General features: G+C 47.2%; 1 protein-coding gene across 2 annotated transcripts in view; it reads left to right on the forward strand.

The window, feature by feature from the left end:
• LOC126339150 (protein tiptop) overlaps positions 1–16,242 on the forward strand; it is a 1,078,908-nt gene extending 1,062,666 nt beyond the window's left edge. For both annotated transcript variants that reach the window (XM_050001608.1, XM_050001607.1), the window contains exons 3-5: positions 6,017–6,548; positions 8,339–8,763; positions 11,812–16,242. In XM_050001608.1, coding sequence (XP_049857565.1) covers positions 6,017–6,548; positions 8,339–8,763; positions 11,812–14,335 — 3,481 coding nt within the window. In that variant the 3' untranslated portion in view covers positions 14,336–16,242. The remainder of the gene's footprint in view (positions 1–6,016; positions 6,549–8,338; positions 8,764–11,811) is intronic.
• The last annotated feature ends 3,162 nt before the right edge of the window (positions 16,243–19,404 follow it).

Here is a 19,404-nt window from a genome sequence, read left to right on the forward strand (position 1 = left end):
TTCAGAAAGTAAGGTGCGATCGGTTGCGATATGGAAACCACTGTGAAAATCAAAAATGTTTTATTTGCAACAGTTAACTACTTCTTCCTTCCACTTCTGTACATGGTCGACCCTCGAATTTAAACACTTGTCGTAGCATTGTATCAATTTTCCAATACCTTCCTCATATAAGACAGCCGCCTGTGCTTTCCGTCAGTTCTCTACGCTGTCCTAATGTTCGGTGTTTGTGCCAAAATGTTGTCTTCAGAGCCAGCAGTTCAGATAAGGAGAGATGTAACTCAGTGGGTGTCACGAGCTGTATTGTGGGTGATCAAACAGTTCCCATCGAAAACTCTGCAGCAACGTCTTCATTGCCGCTGCAGATTGTGCCGGGAATTGCCATGAAGAAGGAAACGAACGACAGCTATGTTACGTGTGCTGCATGCCATTAGGCGATATCTCTCACCAGGCCCTCACACGTGGCGGAAGACACTATGTATCAAGAAATCTACATGTGCTCACCGTGGGTTCAGAACTGAAAAGAGTGACATGACACAATACTAGAGACGCTCCCCAACACATCTGTGCTGCAAAGTTTCATCTGATTTTGCCTATGGTTTCCATTTCGTGCCCTATATTATCATACTGTTTCAGAATCGCAGCGGGACAAATTCATTGAGAGTATTTACAGCCTCTGTACTTGAAGCGTAAACTTCTGAGGCCACTGAAATCTCTGATGTGTTTTAATGACAGCAGCTTGCCCACAAAGGTCCGACGATGGCGCAGCCCATCCGTCGCGTCAGAAACTCTTTCTTTGCTGGTCGCTCCCGCTCGCCTCGTTCCCTTCTTACCCGCGTGCGTCATCTGATTTATCGCGAGGTCGGCTGTAATTTACAAACCAGTCTGACGATTTTATTACGTCTCGCGACATCAGACGCAAGTTTCTGTGCTTTCCGCGTATCCGAGACGAAACAGGTTTTGTAATACTCCGCGACGGTCCCCGTCGTCAACTAAGAATTCGCTTTCAAAGCCTCCTTAGCTGGAATTTGATGTAAGCAAGCGCACTGGGCAGCCATTTGCACATTTTTTTCTCGCATGTTTACCTGTCTGCTTTGTTACACGATTTCACGGTAAAACAGCCAATTGTAAAGCTACAGCAGTTTTCGGTGGAGGTGTGGATGCCTAATGCAACATAGGGGTTGTTGTGTTACAGGAGCTTTCCAAGGAAGGCTTTGAGTTCATATACTGAGTAATTCAGTCTTGTGTACTGGCTTGTTTTTTGAACTCTGACCCTGTCTCGTATTTTTTAAACGTAGAAATACTGCCTTTAACTACTCACTCAAAGTACCGGAAAGAGTTTTTTTCTTTAGTGGAAGCCATAGTTTTCCATGCCAACCTCTTCAAAGGACCGGCTTATTTCTAATTGGACAATTTCTTTGATCTACTTGGATACAGTAGCATCCTTGCTTACGAACGAGGAAGGTTAGAGTGTTATTTAGAATGAGGATTCAGGACGTGTGCGTAATCAGAAGGCAGATATAACCATGGGCAACAGAACTGAGTCTAAAACCGCACTCTACAAATCTGTTATGGCTTCAAAGGAAAGATCAGAGGAATCGTGAAACGTGCATTTTGTTTAGTTTACCGTCTAAAATACACAAATGAAGTCTGTGATATGGAATTGCGACTTATTCGCCTGTGTTTTCGTTGTGTACAAACCAGTGACAGGTAGTAGTATTATATATGTAAAATTATCATCATTTATTTTCTCTTGCCTCATTTTCTTTCACTTTAGTGTACTCCTCTTCTTCCTAAGGCCGACCGGCCTCTCTTTCGTGTCATCTTTGACCTGAAGTGTTTTCCTCCAATTTTACTAGCTAAGGATGAATTCGTCGAACAGATGCTATGATATTCGACTTACGTTGCTACACTTGATAAATTTTTCACTTAAATGCTTTATGGAATGGCTTTCAGATTCTTGACGTTCGTGAAGCTAGCGGAAAAAAAGTGGACGTTGTCCCGCTAGCGTGTTTATTTACTATTACGTATGAACTGATATACCATAGGGAAAGATATAAGCTGTCGCCTCTTCCATATGTGTTAATACTGATGATAAATAGCTTTACTGTCAAATTCTTTTACTACCTTTCCCCCATTTGCTCTTGTCATATCATTCTTTTCATTTTTGTTATTATTAGATTCTTTTAGTAACACAAGTTGATGCGTAGTTTCAAGGTTAACTTACTAGCCTTTCATTACTCTCTTAATATAAACAAGTGCAGAAGAACCCGCAGTGAATTGAGATAAATGAGTTAGTAAAAAATGAAATATTTTTCACTAAGTACGCAAATTTGTACTAGAAACGGTGATTTTATAATCAGTACACGATTCTGCTCCATTAATGGTTTAGTGTCGATATCCAGTTTCCACTACGCGTTCGGCAGCATGATGTGACCGTCACATGCCCGTCTAGTAATTACATATTATTTTTCCCTAAGTGTGATGTTTTTGCTATTGGTATGTGTTCCAATGACGTTACGTGGCGAACTAGCGTAGGTTCTTCGAGATACTCTGTTACATATGCAGCACCTCCACCTCATTTCATTGGCTCACACAATCCACCACCAAAAATAACGCGTGTATTCCATGTGTAATTCTACGAAATAGTGTTATAGTACGAAGTAGTATATAGTTAATAGACGGGCACTTGATAATTGCAGCATACTGTCATACCTGATTGAGGCTGATAAGTGTGTTTCTTATAAGACTCGACAGACTGTCCAAGAGTCATGCAGTTCGATATGATATGTTCCGGTATAAGTTGAGCCGTTTATTTAAGTGTCTGACAACAGCTACTTAGCAGTCTGCTGTTAGGCGCTGTGTTTAAATATTCAGAGTCATCGATGCAGGACTGGGGTTGTAATGGGTTCGTTAATGGCACGGCGCTATTCCCGACAGCATTTTGCCCAGGTTTCCTATGGACTTGAGACCTTGCGAGAGGTAGTCATAAATTCATAATTATGACATCTAAAAATAAAGTTACGTAATTTCATTTTATTCGTTGGCAGGTACGCGGCTGCACTAGTGGCACCCATGAAAACCTCGCACTACAGCGCCGTAGCTCACCACTAGACGAACCTTAAAGAATGTGGAGTAGCCCACATCCATTTTTTCAGTGGGTCTCACCGTCTGGTTTAGCTCGTCTAGGGGTAAAAGTGTTTAAAACAGGGACGTAGTCTTTCGTCCCCACTGTTCAGTCTGTTCATCGAAAAAACAATGACGGAAATAACAGAAAGTTTCAAGGGTGAAATTAAAATTGAAGGTGAAAGGGTATCGATGATAAGATTCACTGAAGAAAATTCTAAAATTTTATCGTCAGTCAAAGTGAAGAAGAATTACAGTGACTGTCGAAAGGAGTGAGCATTCTAATGAATACAAAATATGGATTAAGAGTAAATCGAAGCAAGCCGAAAGTAATGAGGAGTAGCAGAAATTAGAACAGCGAGAATCTTAACATCAGGATTGGTGATAGCGAAGCAGATATGAGGAATTGTGCTACCTGTGCAAGAAAATAAACTATGGCAGATGGAGCAAGGAAGACATAAAAGCATACCAGCAATGGCAGAAAGGGCATTCCTGCGCAAGAGAAGTCTAATTCTATAAAACATAGACATTAATTTGAGGACGAAATTTCTGAAAATGTACGTTTGGACCACAGCATTGTATGGCACGGTATTGCCGTATCTATGTTATTCTGAATTACGAAGTAACGTATCTATGGATATGCATGCATATGCAAAGGAACTTAGCATCGTAATTCAGAATAACAGAGACAATGTAATATCGTCTTTTCCCACTGACACCAGGGAAGCGACTATGAAGTAAAATGTCTACCAGTACGGGAATATGCATAATGTATGAGTGCAGGTTGTAGGCGCTTGGTTGACGCCATATGGAAGTTGGGGTTTGGCCGTGAGTTGTCCACGGATAGCCAAACGGTAAGGCGATCGCTTGCGGTAAGTGGAAAATTCGGGTTCGAGTCACGGTCCAACACAAGTTTTCATTGTCATCACACCATTCCGCAGCTGATGGTTGTCCATATTCGCAATTACGCTTACATTTAATACACTGTGTGGTAGTGAAACATGGACTGTGGGAAAACCAGAACAGAAGAGAATCGAAGCATCTGAGATGTAGTGCTACAGGACAATGTTGAAACTTAGATGGACTGATAAGGTAAGCAATAAGGAGATAGTGAGCAAAATCGGCAAAGACAGGAATATGTGGGAAACATTGACGGAAGAAGGGACAAGATGTTAGGTCATCTGCTGAAGAAAACATGGAATAACTTCGATGGTACAAGGGCGAGCTGTGGCGGGCAAAGACTGTAGGGAGAGGCAGAGATTGGAATACAGTCAATAAATAATTTAGGACGTAGGCTGCAAGAGCTACTCTGAGACGAAGAGATCGGCACAGAAAGGTGTGTGTGTAAAGGTGTTGCTGTGCGAGACTTTCAGTGTGTACTGGGACTGCAGACGTTAACCGGTTAACAGACAGGAAAAAATTACGTACATTTATACACTACTGGGCATAAAAATTGCTACACCACGAAGATGAAGTGCTACAGACGCGAAATATAACCGACAGGAAGAAGATGCTGTGATATGCAAATGATTAGCTTTTCAGAGCATTCATACAAGGTTGGCGTCGGTGGCGGCACCTACAACTTGCTGACAAGAGGAAAGTTTCCAACCGATTTCTCATACACAAACAGCGGTTGACCGTCGTTGCCTGGTGAAACGTTGTTGTGATGCCTCGTGTAAGCAGGAGAAATGCGTACCATCACTTCGATAAAGGTCGCATTGAGGCCTATCGCGATTGCGGTTTATCGTATCGCGACATTGCCGCTCGCGTTGGTCGAGATCCAATGACTGTTAGCAGAATGTGGAATCGGTGGGTTCAGGAGGGTAATACGGAAAGCCGTGCTGGATCCGCTAGCAGTCGAGATGACAGGCAACTTATCCGTATGCCTGTAATGGATCGTGCAGCCACGTCTCGATCCCTGAGTCAACAGATGGGGACGTTTACAAGGCAACAACCATCTGCACGAACAGTTCGACGACGTTTGCAGCAGCAGGGTCTATCAGCTCGGAGAGCATGGCTGCGGTTACCCTTGACGCTGCATCACAGAAATGAGCGGATGGGTGCACTAATGGCAAAACGTCATTTTTTGGGATGAATCCAGGTTCTGTTTACAGCATCATGATGGTCGCATCCATGTTTGGCGACATCGCGATGAACGCACATTGGAAGCGTGTATTCGTCATCGCCATACTGGCGTATCACCCAGCGTGATGGTATGGGTGGCCATTGGTTACACGTCTCTGTCACCTCTTGCTCGCATTGACGGCACTTTGAACAGTGGACGTTACATTTCAGATGTGTTACGACCCGTGGCTGTACCCTTCATTCGATCCCTGCGAAACCCTACATTTCAGCAGGAGAATGAACGACCGCTTGTTGCAGGTCCTGTACGGGCCTTTCTGGATACAGAAAATGTTCTACTGCTGCCCTGGCCAGCACATTCTCCAGATCTCTCACCAATTGAATACGTCTGGTCAATGGTGGCCGAGCAACTGGCTCGTCACAATACGCCAGTCACTACTCTCGATGAACTGTGGTATCGTGTTGAAGCTGCATGAGCAACTGTACCTGTACACGCCATCTAAGGTCTGTTTGACTCAATGCCCAGGCGTATCAAGGCCAGAGGTGGTTGTTTGGGTACTGATTTCTCAGATCTATGCAGCCAAATTGCGTGAAAATGTAATCACATGTCGGTTCTAGTATAATATATTTGTCTAATGAATACCCGCTTAGGATCTGCATTTCTTCTTGGTGTAGCAATTTTAATGTCCAGTAGTGTATTTAGAGGCAATAATTAAAAGTTCGTGGCTACCTCACGGAGGACGCTGTGTTGTAGGTGTAAGCCAAAGTGGTGGTAGTGGACGGAGGTGAGCAGTGTTTTGCGTGCCCGCAGGGAGCCGTCTCCGCGGTGCGAGTCGCGCGACTCGCGCGCCTCCTCGGGGCCGCCGCGCTGCGCGTCGCGGGAGTCGCTGTGCTCGGAGCCGCGCGCCGCAGCCGCCGCTGCAGCCGCCGCGGCCGCGGCCGCCGCCTTCCTGCCGGGCGTGCTGCCCGTGCCGCTGGCCGGCGTGCTCCCCGTGCCGCTGGGGCTGCCGCTGCACCACCACCACCACCTGCAGCACCAGCACCACCAGCCGCTGCACCAGGCGCCGCCCGCCGCCAGCTCGCCGCCGCCCGTCCTCGACTTCAGCACCAAGTCGCGCGGCCCCTCGACGCTCGACGAGTCGCCGGTGCTCAACCTGAGCAAGCCCGCGACGCCGGAGCTGGCGGCCGGCGCCGGTGCGGCCAGCGCGTCGCAGCCGCTCGACCTGTCCGTGGGCCGCAAGCGCGCCAGCATCGACCGCGACTCCTCGCCCTCCAGGTCACCGCTGCCGCCCTGCAGCCCGCACCCGCCGCCGCGCAAGAACTCCAGGATAGACTATTCACAGGTACGCCGCATTCGTAGATGAAAAATTGAATTTCCACGAACACACAAGGCTAACAGGGGCAACGACCTTGCCGCAGTGGATACACCGGTTCCCGTGAGATCACCGAAGTTAAGCGCCGTTGGGCGTGGCCCGCACTTGGATGGGTGACCATCCAGCCGCCATGCTCTGTTGCCATTTTTCGGGGTGCACTCAGCCTCGTGATGCCAATTGAGGAGCTACTCGACCGAATAGTAGCGTACCATCATAACGACCAGGAGAGCGGTGAGATAACCCCACGCCTCTCCTACCCGCTACTGGCTCTGAGGATGACACGGCGGTCGGATGGTCCCGGTAGGCCATTCGTTGCCTGAGGACGGAATGCTTTACATAAGGCTAACCACAAATAAAGCTAAATTGAAAACAATACAGACTATCCGTACCAGTCATACGCACATACCACTGTGCGCTCTTCGAATCAGTAGTCAGCTTCGCAACTAGCACGTTGGCACACAGACTGAACCTGGTCACCAACAAAGCATCGGTCAGATGAGGGCAGAGAAGTATCCTACTTAGGCTATCTGGAGTCTTCGGCACCACCGTCAGTGGATACACTGCGTGTGATGCTCTTAATATTCCCGATAGATATCACGATCAAATACAGAGCTGCAAGGTACTGGTTGGAGACGGGAAGGCTAGGTAAAGTACACACAATAACTAGTGTTCCGATAGAGACGATACGTCATCTTCAAAGTTATGGTTTGGATATACGGCAAGGTCAGTGGGATGTAAGTGATAAGGGACGTAGACTGCACTGCTTCTTCCCTGACATAAGACAGCGGTTGAGAAAGAAACATATCGATCTCAACCGGACACGTACCTTATTCCATGTGAGTCTGAGGCAGACATCTACATGGACGTGCGGGGAAGAAGGTTCCCCAGAACACACAGTCTTTTTCTGCAGGAAATACGCGAACAGCAGGCATACACTACACCTACACTACAAAGAAACAGACGTAGTTATATACACAGCACTAAGAGACGAAGTTATGGTTTGGATACACGGCAACGTCAGTGTCATGTAAGTGATAAGGGACGTAAACTGCACTGCTTCTCCCCACAAGTAAACATATTGACAAACAGTAGCCGGCCGGTGTGGCCGAGCGGTCCTAGGCGCTTCATTCTGGAACCGCGCGACCGCTACAGTCGCACGTTCGAATCCTGCCTCGGGCATGGATGTGTGATGTTCGTAGGTTAGTTAGGGGACTGATGACCTCAGATGTTAAGTCCCATAGTGCTTAGAGCCATTTGAACCATCTGAACAGCGCATTGTGAGAAACATTTTGATCGGCTATCTACATCCATCTTGTTCGAAAAAAAAGAAAAAAAAATAGGCTCTGAGCACTATGGGAGTTAACATCTGAGGTCATCAGTCCCCTAGACTTAGAACTACTTAAACCTAACTAACCTAAGGACATCACACAGATCCATGCCCGAGGCAGGATTCGAACCTGCGACAGTAGCAGTAGCGCGGTTCCGGACTGAAGCGCCTAGAACCGCTCGGCCACAGCGGCCAGCTCCTCTTGTTCACTTCGCATGATTCATCAAGGTAACTTTACGGACAGCAGCACACAACTGAAAGGTAGTAGAAACCATGAGGACAATTTTACATAGTAATTTGTAGTTTCAGTTGGAATTCGTAGCGGTCACGACTTAACCTAGCCTGAATACCCAAATTTGAAACTACATTTGGAGCGTGCCCTGTGCCAGAGAGGTGAGTGCTGTGTTAACGCCGCGCTTTGCTGTGTCGCCAGGCTAAGCCGCCGTCGGTGGTGTCTCCGTGGACGTCGCCGGTGATGGCGCCGCACTTCCCGTACTTCGCGGCGGCCGTGTCTGCCAGCCTGTCGCCCAAGCAGCAGTCGCAGTCGCAGCCGCTGGCGGACGCGGCCAGCGCCACGGTGGCGGCGGCCGCGGCCGTCGCGCTCTGGAACGGCAAGCTGAAGCAGGCGCAGGCGGCGGCCGGCTTCGGGCCCACGCCGTCGCCCAGCGACGCCACCAAGGCGCTCGAGAAGATGAGCGAGCTCTCCAAGCTGGGCGGCGACGAGCTGTTCCGGCCGCAGGGCCAGGCGGCCAACGGCGCGGCCGTCGCCGCCGCCGGCGCCAACCGACACAGCGCCTGGCAGTCCCACTGGCTCAACAAGGGCGCCGACCAGGCCAAGGACGTTCTCAAGTGCGTCTGGTAAGCCTTGCTGCTACTGAGCTTCTGACTCCTCTCCCTCGCTCCCCATATATTTGTTAGGTGCTGTAGTGAGTCCGGACTACTATATCGGGCAGTAACAAGTACGAGGCGTGTTTTTTAAGTAAGTTGTTGTTGTGGTCTTCAGTCCTGCGACTGGTTTGATGCAGCTCTCCATGCTACTCTATCCTGTGCAAGCATCGTCATCTCCCAGTACCTACTACAACCTACATCCTTCTGAGTTTGCTTAGTGTATTCATCTCTTGGTCTCCCTCTACGATTTTTATCCTCCACGCTGCCCTCCAATACTAAATTGGTGATCCCTTGATGCCTCAGAACATGTCCTACCAACCGGTCCCTTCTCCTTGTCAAGTTGTGCCACAAACTCCTCTTCTCCCCAATCCTATTCAATACCTCCTCGTTATATGATCTACACATCTAATCTTCAGCATTCTTCTCTAGCACCACATTTCGAAAGCTTCTATTCTCTTCTTATCCAAACTATTTATCGTCCACGTTTCACTTCCATACATGGCTACACTCCATACAAATACGTTCAGAAACGACTTCCTGACACTTAAATCAATACTCGATGTTAACAAATTTCTCTTCCTCAGAAACGCTTTCTTTGCCATAGCCAGTCAACATTTTATATCCTCTCTACTTCGACCGTCATCAGTTATTTTTCTCCCCAAATAGCAAAACTCCTTTACTACTTTAAGTGTCTCATTTCCTAATCTAATTCCCTCAGCTTCACCCGACTTAATTCGATTACATTCGATTGTCCTCGTTTTGCTTCTGTTGATGTTCATCTTATACCCTCCTTTCAAGACACTGTCCATTCCGTTCAACTGCTCTTCCAAGTCCTTTGCTGTCTCTGACAGAATTACAATGTCATCGGCGAACCTCAAAGTTTTTATTTCTTCTCCGTGGATTTAATACCTACTCCGAATTTTTCTTTTGTTTCCTTTACTGCTTGCTCATTTTACAAATTGAATAAAATCGGGGACAGGCTACAACCCTGTCTCATTCCCTTCCCAACCGCTGCTTCCCTAGGATCTGTATTGCCTCACGTATTCCTATATTTCTACGGAATACTGATCTTCCCCGAGGTCGGCTTCTACCAGTTTTTCCATTCGTCTGTAAAAAATTCGCGTTAGTACATTCCATGCGTGACTTATTAATCTGATTGTTCGGCAATTTTCACATATGTTTAAGGAAGTAAGTACCATTTTGAAATTAAAATAAGACGTGCTATGATATCTCAATAATTTTATTCTCACATGAAAGTCTGTACCTGAATCTACTTTTCTATATAATTTCCGTCAATATTGAGGTACTTGTACCAGTTTTTGAATACCCTCCTCATAGAAGTCTGCCGCCTGATTTGTTAACCACTGCATCACCACTGTTTTGACTTCGTCATCGTCTTGAAGACGCTGACCGCCCAGGTTTTTCTGCAAGTGCAGGAACATATGGTAAAGATCGTGGATGTACGGAGGATGATCTAGAATTTCCCATCGAAAAGATGTGATGAGATCTTTGGTCTGATTCGCCACGTGTGGACGGGTATTGCCTTGCAGCAAACCGATGCCATTGCCCAACTTCCATGGACTGTTGCTTTGATTGTGGAGTGACGTAGGCCACCCATGTTTCATCGCCCGTAACAATTTGGCTTAAGAAATCATCACCGTCCTTGTGGTACCGCTCAAGGGAAGTCAATGCACTGTCTAAACGTTTGGTTTTGTGCACATCCGTCAACATTTTTGGTACCCAACGTGAGCACAATTTTCGGTAGTTCATCTGCTCGGTCTCAGTGCCATACAAAACACTACGAGAAACATTAGGAAACTCATCCTGCAAGGACGAAATCGTAAAGCATGTGTTTTCTCTCACCTTATTGTCCACTTCCTGCACGAAACTTTCATTAACGACCGAAGGACGCCCACTCGTTTGTTCATCATGCACATTTGTGCGGCCATCTTTAAATGCTCTCGCCCATTTTCTTACCATTCCATCACTCATAATGTTTTATCCGTAAACTGCACAGATCTCACGATGAATATCGATCGCTTTTAGGCTTTTAGCACAAAGAAATTTTATAACAGCCCGTACTTCACAGCCGACGGGAGTCAAGATTATCGGAGGCATCTTAAACACTCAGTACACAACATAAACAAGGAAGAATCAAATTGTAATGGCGTCAGTGCGTAGATTAAGGTACAGGATTTCATGTAAAAATAAAATTATTGAGATACCTTTGCGCGTTTTTTTTTTAAATTTCAAAACAGTACTTACTTAAAAAACACGCCTCGTATATTGAGTTATATGCTATTTCAGCTATGAAATCTTCACGGGTTATCAGCCGAGTGGCGTCGTCTTCTAGTGGCAACGTTTCAATGGATTGCGTATCCATCATCTTGAGACGAAGTTAATGGATACGCAATCCATTGAAACGTTGCGACTAGAAGACGACGCCAGTCGGCTGATAAACTGTGAAGTTTTTATAGTCCAAGTATATTGAGTTCTTACGACGAGATGTTCCATGATTTTGAAATAGGCACGGATTAAACAAGGTTAATGGTACAGAAGTGTCGCGCTGGATCTCTTGCCTTTCGCGGGCACACACAGTTTTAATCTTTCAGGAATGCTAGTTCTGCAAGATTTGCAGGAGAGTTTCTGTAAAGTTTGGAAGGGAGGAGACGGGGTACTGGCAGAAGTAAGGCTATGAGGACGGGGCGTGAGTCGTGCTTGGGTAGCTTAGATAGTAGAGCCCTTGTCCGAGAAAGGCAAAGGTCCCGAGTTCGAGTCTCAGTCCGGCACACTATTTTAACCTGCCAGGAAAGCTTCATATCAGCACACACTCCGGTGCAGAGTGAAAATCTCATTCCAGTTTCAGCACATGGTTCTAGTACGCTAGGAAAAGCTTTTACCTGCGGATATTCTTTGTGACGCCTCACCATTTGGTACTCCACCTCAGCACGTAATTTTTAAATGTCTTCCCCAACACCGCGTTGCACACTACAGTTATCGATGTTGTTTTGGTGACAGGTGCAAGCAGAGTTTCCCGAGCCTGGCAGCCATGACGGCGCACATGAAAGAGGCCAAGCACTGCGGCGTGAACGTGCCCGCACCGCCGCCGCCGCCCCCACCGCCCCCTACGACGCCACAGCAGCCGCCGACGCCGCAGCCGACCACCCCGACGTCCAACTCGAGCACGCCCAACTCGTCGTCCGGCGGCAAGCCGACAGCGGCGGACCTCAACCTGCTGATCAAGGAGACGATGCCGCTGCCTCGGAAGCTGGTGCGCGGCCAGGACGTCTGGCTGGGCAAGGGCGCCGAGCAGACGCGACAGATTCTCAAGTGCATGTGGTGCGGTCAGAGCTTCCGCTCGCTCGCCGAGATGACGAGCCACATGCAGCAGACGCAGCACTACACCAACATCATCTCGCAGGAGCAGATCATCTCGTGGAAGTCTGCCGACGAGAGTAAAGGCACCGGTGCCGCCAACGCAGGCGGAGGAGCGGGTGCCGCTTCCGGCGCCGGCAACGCCGTCTCCGGCGGCGGGGGTGGCGCAGGCGGCGGCGGAGGCGGCGGCGCCAGTTCGCACGTCAGCGCCGTCCTCACGTGCAAAGTGTGCGACCAGGCTTTCAGCTCGCTCAAGGAGCTCAGCAACCACATGGTGAAGAACTCGCACTACAAGGAGCACATCATGCGCTCCATAACGGAGAGCGGCCGCAGCCGGCGCGCGCCCAGAGAGAAGCGCAAGAAGTCGCTGCCGGTGAGGAAGCTGCTCGAACTGGAGAGGGCGCAGCACGAGCTCAAGAACGGCGAGAAGTTGTCGCTGCCCCGGGACGCCGTGACGGGAGGCAGGATCACATGCGAGAAGTGCGGCGACAAGATCGAAACGGCGCTCTTCGTCGACCACATCCGCCAGTGCATCGGCGGAGGTGCGGCGGCCGCCAATCACGAAAGGAATCTACTGAAGAACCGGTTGCTGTCGACGGGACTCGTGGACGGTCACGATACCCTGATCAAGGACAACGGTCGCCACCACAGGCCACCGTCCGGAGGCAGCCTCACCGCCACCGATCTCTCCAAAGATGGAGCCCACAACTCTGTCACCACACCTTCACCAGCCGGCAGTGGCGACGTGTCCTCGCCGTCGGTGCTCAACGCCATCGAGAAGCTGATTGAGAAGAGCTTCGACTCCCGGGCGAGGCACGGCGCGGGGATGGCCGGATACGGTGGTGCCGCCGGCGCCGCACCGATGGGGTCGTCGATCCTGAAGAGGCTCGGAATCGACGAGAGCGTCGATTACACGAAACCTCTGGTCGACGCGCAAACCATGAACTTGCTTCGGAGCTACCACCACCATCACCACCAACAGCAAGGCTACATGCACCAGCGCAGCAGAGAGCGGTCGGGCAGCGAATCCAGCTCGGTGTCGGGCCGCGTGACTCCGGCGAATGCGGCGACGACGCCGAGGACGACGCCGGAGAAGCGCGTCCAGACGCCGCCGACCAGCGTCAAGTCGGAACCGCCGTCCACTCCAGTGGCTGCGGACGAGGAGCCACTGCCCGCCGCGCCGCCCGTTAAGAAGGAGGCGCCGCCTACGCCGAACGAGGAAGACCACTCGACGTCGCCGGCCCCGACGATAGTCGTCAAGAAGGAAGCTTCCGAGCCGGAGGAGGAGCAGGAGGAGGACCGGCAGCAGAGGGAGAGGAGGTCTGAGGATCGCGAGGAGGAGAACGTAGCGCGGTCTCCAGGGACTGCGAGCAGCCCGTGCCGGAGCAGCCCCGCCAGCAGCGAGCGTTCCAATACACCGCACAAGAAGTCCAGCCTCGGCGCTCTGTCTTCCATGTTCGACAGCCTGAGCGGCGGCGGTGGGCCCGGAGGGTCAGCGGGGGCGGACGGCCCCGGCTCGGCGGGCTCCAGCGCTGGTGGCGGCAGCCGAACGTCGAGCAGTCATCCTCTGGCGGCGCTGCAGAAGCTGTGCGACAAGACTGAGCGCCACGGCGGCGGCCGCAGCAGCAGCAGCGGCAGCAGCAGCGCCGCGGGGATTCCCCCCGGGCCTGCGGGCGCCGCTGTGCCCAACTCCACCCCGGGCGCCATCCTCGCCTTCAGCTGGGCGTGCAACGACGCCGTCGTCACCGCCGACTCCATCATGAAGTGCGCCTTCTGTGATACGCCCTTCATCTCCAAGGGCGCCTACCGACACCATCTGTCCAAGATGCACTTCGTCAAGGACGGCGTGATCCCGGACCCGGTGGCGCTCAAGGCGGCGCAGCAGCAGGCGGCGGCCGCCGCTGGTGCGGCCTCCGGCGCGGGCCCGGCTTCGACGCCCGGCGCGGGGGCCTCCGGCGCGCCCACAGTCGTCAAAGGATCTCCATCCGGCAGCTCTGCGAGCGGCGTCAACAGCGGCGGCGGGTCCTCCACGCCGTCCGGCAGCGGAGGCAACGGCGGCAGCGGCGCCAAGAGCCCGCAGACTGCGTCTAGTTTCGAGGAGAGCCCCCACTCCAAGTTTCTGAAGTATACCGAGCTCGCCAAGCAGTTGTCTAGTAAATACGTATAGTCAGCGACGCGGGACTCTTGTTTGGTTATTCGTGCGGCGCGGCCGATTGCCTGTTTGTACATAGTGTAAGTGATGGAAGGCGAAGTTCGGTCGGCCGTGCTCCCCCGGGACAGGCGCGCAGTTACACGTTTACGACAGCCCTGGGTACTACTTCTAGCCCCTGCCTCACATTACCCCTTTCTTTCCGTAAAGTCGTCATTCCAATGCCCACTGTTCTTAGTAGAATACGTAAAATGATGGAAAATTAGAAAAAAAAGAAACTTGTCCTCTTCCTGTACTCGCTGTTGGTGTTTTAAAAGAAGTAACGAGAGAAGAAATAATAATTTATGAATCTATTAGTATTAAAACTGCGTGGACGATTCTGTTGCCTAGCGACGTATTTTTGTCCGCGCCGAGTACAATGTGATGCTACCATATCCTGCAGAGGTGAAAGAGTTCTTTAAAATGTAACAATATTGTCCTAGAGTAGAGTAAGAAACTGTATCTGATGAAATTAAGAAAAAAAAGAGGAATATACATTTTTCTTCGATGCCACTGGGTTGTATACACCACAAAGAGAAGCGTACGAACCAAAGTTATCAGGAATGTGGTACCTTCCCGTCGCAACTAATATTCAAATGCCTCCGGAATTCGACGCAGTCTGTTATACGAGATCACAGGAACGATTATACTTACCTGTATTAACGTGATACGCCACAGCTGGGACTTTGAATCTCGCGATTAGTCGTGCTGACCGGAATTGGGGCTGCAGTCTCAAGTTTTTGAGTTTAACAGGTACTGTGATTTTACATAATAATTCGGTGTAACTTGCTTCCTGCTCATGTTACTGGCCAGGATTCCTCGTTAGGCTTACTACTGACAACTAGCAGCAGTACAATTACTTAGCGCCCCCCCCCCCCCCCCATCTCAACCATCTCCGATTAGAGAGAAATTATTCCTCTAAATCATGGTACAGCCTACTGAAAAAACACACCGGTTTCGTCATTTCTCAGGTGTCCTCGGTTACATCGTCTTACATATAGCGATTTATTTTTGTGAGTTAACTTTTTCTTTTCGAATGTAGGGTAAAATTAATCCACGTAATTCATGTTTCGCGTAATTATTACCTGGATGAATAATGCTTTATTCTGTGTTACAAATCGCGAAACCACTGGAAGCGGCGGTCATCATGATATGGAAGCAAGTCGAACTTGCCCGTTTCTGTGCACGTGCTCAACGCCTCACTTTCTGGCGTTTTTTGTATGTAAGTTTTTTCCGTCTGAATGAAAGCGGCCCTCAACCTTCAGTAACTTCTTTCAAGCCCATGTTCTTCCTTGATATACAGGCTGGCTCCTACGATCTGAACACGAAGCGAATGATAAAATATTTGGAGATCCAGTTGACTTTATTTTCATTATTCTATTGGTATGGGCTTGGAAAAGTGAGAAGAATACAACGAATGAATTTACACCCTTATGTTTAGTTCTACGATCTTCCTTCAGCATTCAAGTTGGTATACAGATCCAGAAAGTAATAGCATAAAAATACATTCGTATACGTATCTTAAAATATCCAATTCTTCCTCTTCTGAATAAATGCACTTATTTAATCAGCAACTATGTAAATATTAAGGAGTATTTGCATAAAACAAATGTATACGCTAGCTCGAATAATCAAGCTGAAACTTAATGTACTTCCCCCAACCTTTATTTTGTTAAGACATGTTCTTTTTTTTACATAATTAGTTTATTTTGTGTAACAGAATTCGTTGGACTTACGTTGATACATGGTCAGATTCAATATTTGAACATCATGCCTTTTCAGCCTTAAATGCAGAAAACTTTGTAATGGTCACTCTTTATTTATTACGTATAACGTATTCTGTGAATTTGCGCTAATTTAATAAAACGAAATCTCTTTTCTTGTCACTGTATTGTTATTAGTTTTACCTCATCCATCACCATTCCTTGTCTCACACCCAGTGCAGTCACTTAAGCATATTACACGAGGAAGTTGAGAACTCATAATTACTGGAAACACTATAGTTCAAAATGAATTTATATAAATTACTATACATTGGAAATCTATGCCCTTTTTGACCAAATCTGAACTATAAATTTTATTTCTGTGCTGGAATACAGTAGAATTTTTCGATGTGCGAGGAATGGTTATTTTGTTGTGAGATGATGCACGAAAAAGCTATGAAACAAGACACATACATTGTACGAAGGCCACACTTCTCGAAACACATAGTGACACTGGCAAAACTTTCTCGCTAATCCTATGAAATATGAAGTAGCATTAAATAATGTGGAATACATTTAATGAAAGAACACTGCACTCATTTACGCTGAGCTTTTTCGACCAAATTACTAAGAACTTTGATAAAGTAAATAACATGCATGCCAAATCACACAGAAAATATCAGAAACATAATATTTACGCTGACGGAAGCTTGCTTAAGATAGGTATCACAGAAAAGCTTTATATATGAAACACCCATAGAGTCAACTGCCAGTCATGCATAAGACTCTCACGTTCGCTGTTCTCTTCCTACATCCAAGCAAACATTTTCAGGATGTTGTAACATACTTTTTTCTGTTCGCATGTGTAAGGGCCTAAGCCCTGGCATCTGAAGGGAAGCGTGGAGCACATACAACAAGCAAATACACCACAGGAATGGAAGGAATGGAGAGAACATCGCATAGGCAGGAACCTGGTTTGGATCGTAAACCGACACTCAATTTTACCCTGTCACGTGTCGCACGTAAATGCTATGAAGGCCACGCTCTTCGGAACATGTATTAACACTGATGAAACGTTCTCGCTAAGCGTATGAAATCTGAAGAAGAACGAAGGAATATGGAAGACGTTTAACGATAGAAGACTACATTCATTTACGCTGAACTTTTTTGACCAAATTACTAAGAATTTTGATAACATAAATAACACGTATGTGAAATCACACAAAGTATTAGAAAAATAACATTTACGCTCACGGGAAATTGCTCAAGAGATCGTGTCTCGGAAAAGTATTGTACATAAAACACTCATAAAATCAGCTACCACTTATGCCTAACACTCTCAGCTTCACGCTTCTCTTTCTAGCTCTACACAAATATTTTCAAAATTCACCAACAAGCGCTAATACTATAACATAGCACTTTGTATTCGTATGTGTAAGCCTTGGCATATGAAATGAGTCAGGGGACACATACAACAGGCTAATCTGCCACAGGTATAAACAATGGAGAGCATCGCACATAGGTAGGAATCTGGAGGTAATCCCTAACCGACACTCAGTTTTAACTTGTTTCGTGTAAACAGTAAAGGTAAGTACTATGAGGCAGAGCATTCAGTGATGGCAAAACACATTCAAGCTTTGCTAATTGTGGGTAGAAGCAAGCAGTATAACTGAAAGATATGTGCGTTCAAGAACTTTTCAAAATTTTATAAGTTTTCACAATGAGACCAATCAACGTTTTATAATAGAATCCCTGTACAACAGCAAAAACTTGACAAGAACATGAAAATTACTAACTGCATTCGTTATAAATTTCTGATTAATATCCTCTTCGGATGTACAGCTAAAGTTCCTGATGGTTACGCGAAAAAAGCCAGTTTTTAATTGAAGTGGTTGCTTCGCAAACGGCAACTCGTATTTAATATATTTGGTTGGAAGCAACATGTCATTATCTTGGTTATTACACATTAGGCGGACAGATCAATGTTTCATCTACGCTCTCGCAAGTTAGCTGTCAGTGGAATAGCCGTCTGTTCTGACAACTGTACTCAGTTTTATTGTAGCATACAGCTAGTCACGCTGTTAATAGAGAAATTTTCACAATACTTAGTCACGTTACTGTTGCCGACAATAACATCATTACATCTATTCAGCAGCACGAAGTAACCAAGCAAACTCACATTTAACTTTTAACGCTATATTCATTACAGGACGTACAAAATTTCATACGAGAAAGAAAACAGAGTAAACGAAACAGAAACGTCTCGCTGATCACAATTTACAGTTGTTCAAATGGTTCAAATGGCTCTGAGCACTATGTGACTTAACATCTGAGGTCATCAGTCCCCTACAACGTAGAACTACTTAAACCTAACTAACCTAAGGACATCACACACTTCCATGCCCCAGGCAGGATTCGAACCTGCGGCCGTAGCGATCAAGCGGTTCCAAATTGAAGCGCCTAGAACTGCACGGCCACTCCGGCCAGCCAATTACAGTGGTGATCAAAGGTATGCATTCTCATATTACAAAGTATCTCAGTATCGACACATATCTTCCTTGATAGCACACATAGTGAAATGACAAAATTTTATTCATAACCACTTTGCACAAAAGACATTGATTTTTTATTTTTTATTTAATAAACAGAATTCTGTACGATTTTCCTTCAGATTTATTGAAATTGTCGGACGAACCTGGTGTGTAAGATGTATGACAGAGGCGAAAGACACTCAGCCTTCCTACTCCAAGAAAACAGGTATTGACAGGCGTGAATATTACCGACCATCAGTTTCATAAGTCATGCTTGCAAAATTCTGACACAAATTATGTACAGAAGAACGGAAAAAACCGCAGAAGCCAATCTCGGGAAGATCGGTTAGGGTTTGCCACGGTGCGTTTAAATAGTTTTGTATTTAATGAAATTGCTTAATAATGTCTCTTAATTTTGTCGCTTAATTCTCTGTTCCCCTATAAGTGTGCATGTATTTTGACTAACTTTCGACAAGGTCACAAAAAGGAACATTCACACTTGTACTAATTTTGTTGATAAGGCTGTGGATAATGATGTAGGTTAGTGATTACAAACAATTTGTGATGGATAAATGATGTATTGTTGCACCAAAAGACCACTTCTTACTCAGAACAACCTAATAGACAGTTATCAAAATCCAAACATACCATCAAGCTAAAATAATGAAAATTAATAAGAGTTCATAAAATGTTTGCTCGCCCTAAAACACTAACAACGATCGTAACTGTCCGAAATACATTAGTGCTGCCAAGCAGTTTTTATAGCACGGAACAGAATACATGCAAAAAGTTGTGATTGCCACACATAACTCAT

The sequence above is a fragment of the Schistocerca gregaria genome, chromosome 1, assembly GCF_023897955.1.
Source record: "Schistocerca gregaria isolate iqSchGreg1 chromosome 1, iqSchGreg1.2, whole genome shotgun sequence".
NCBI lineage: Eukaryota > Metazoa > Arthropoda > Insecta > Orthoptera > Acrididae > Schistocerca > Schistocerca gregaria.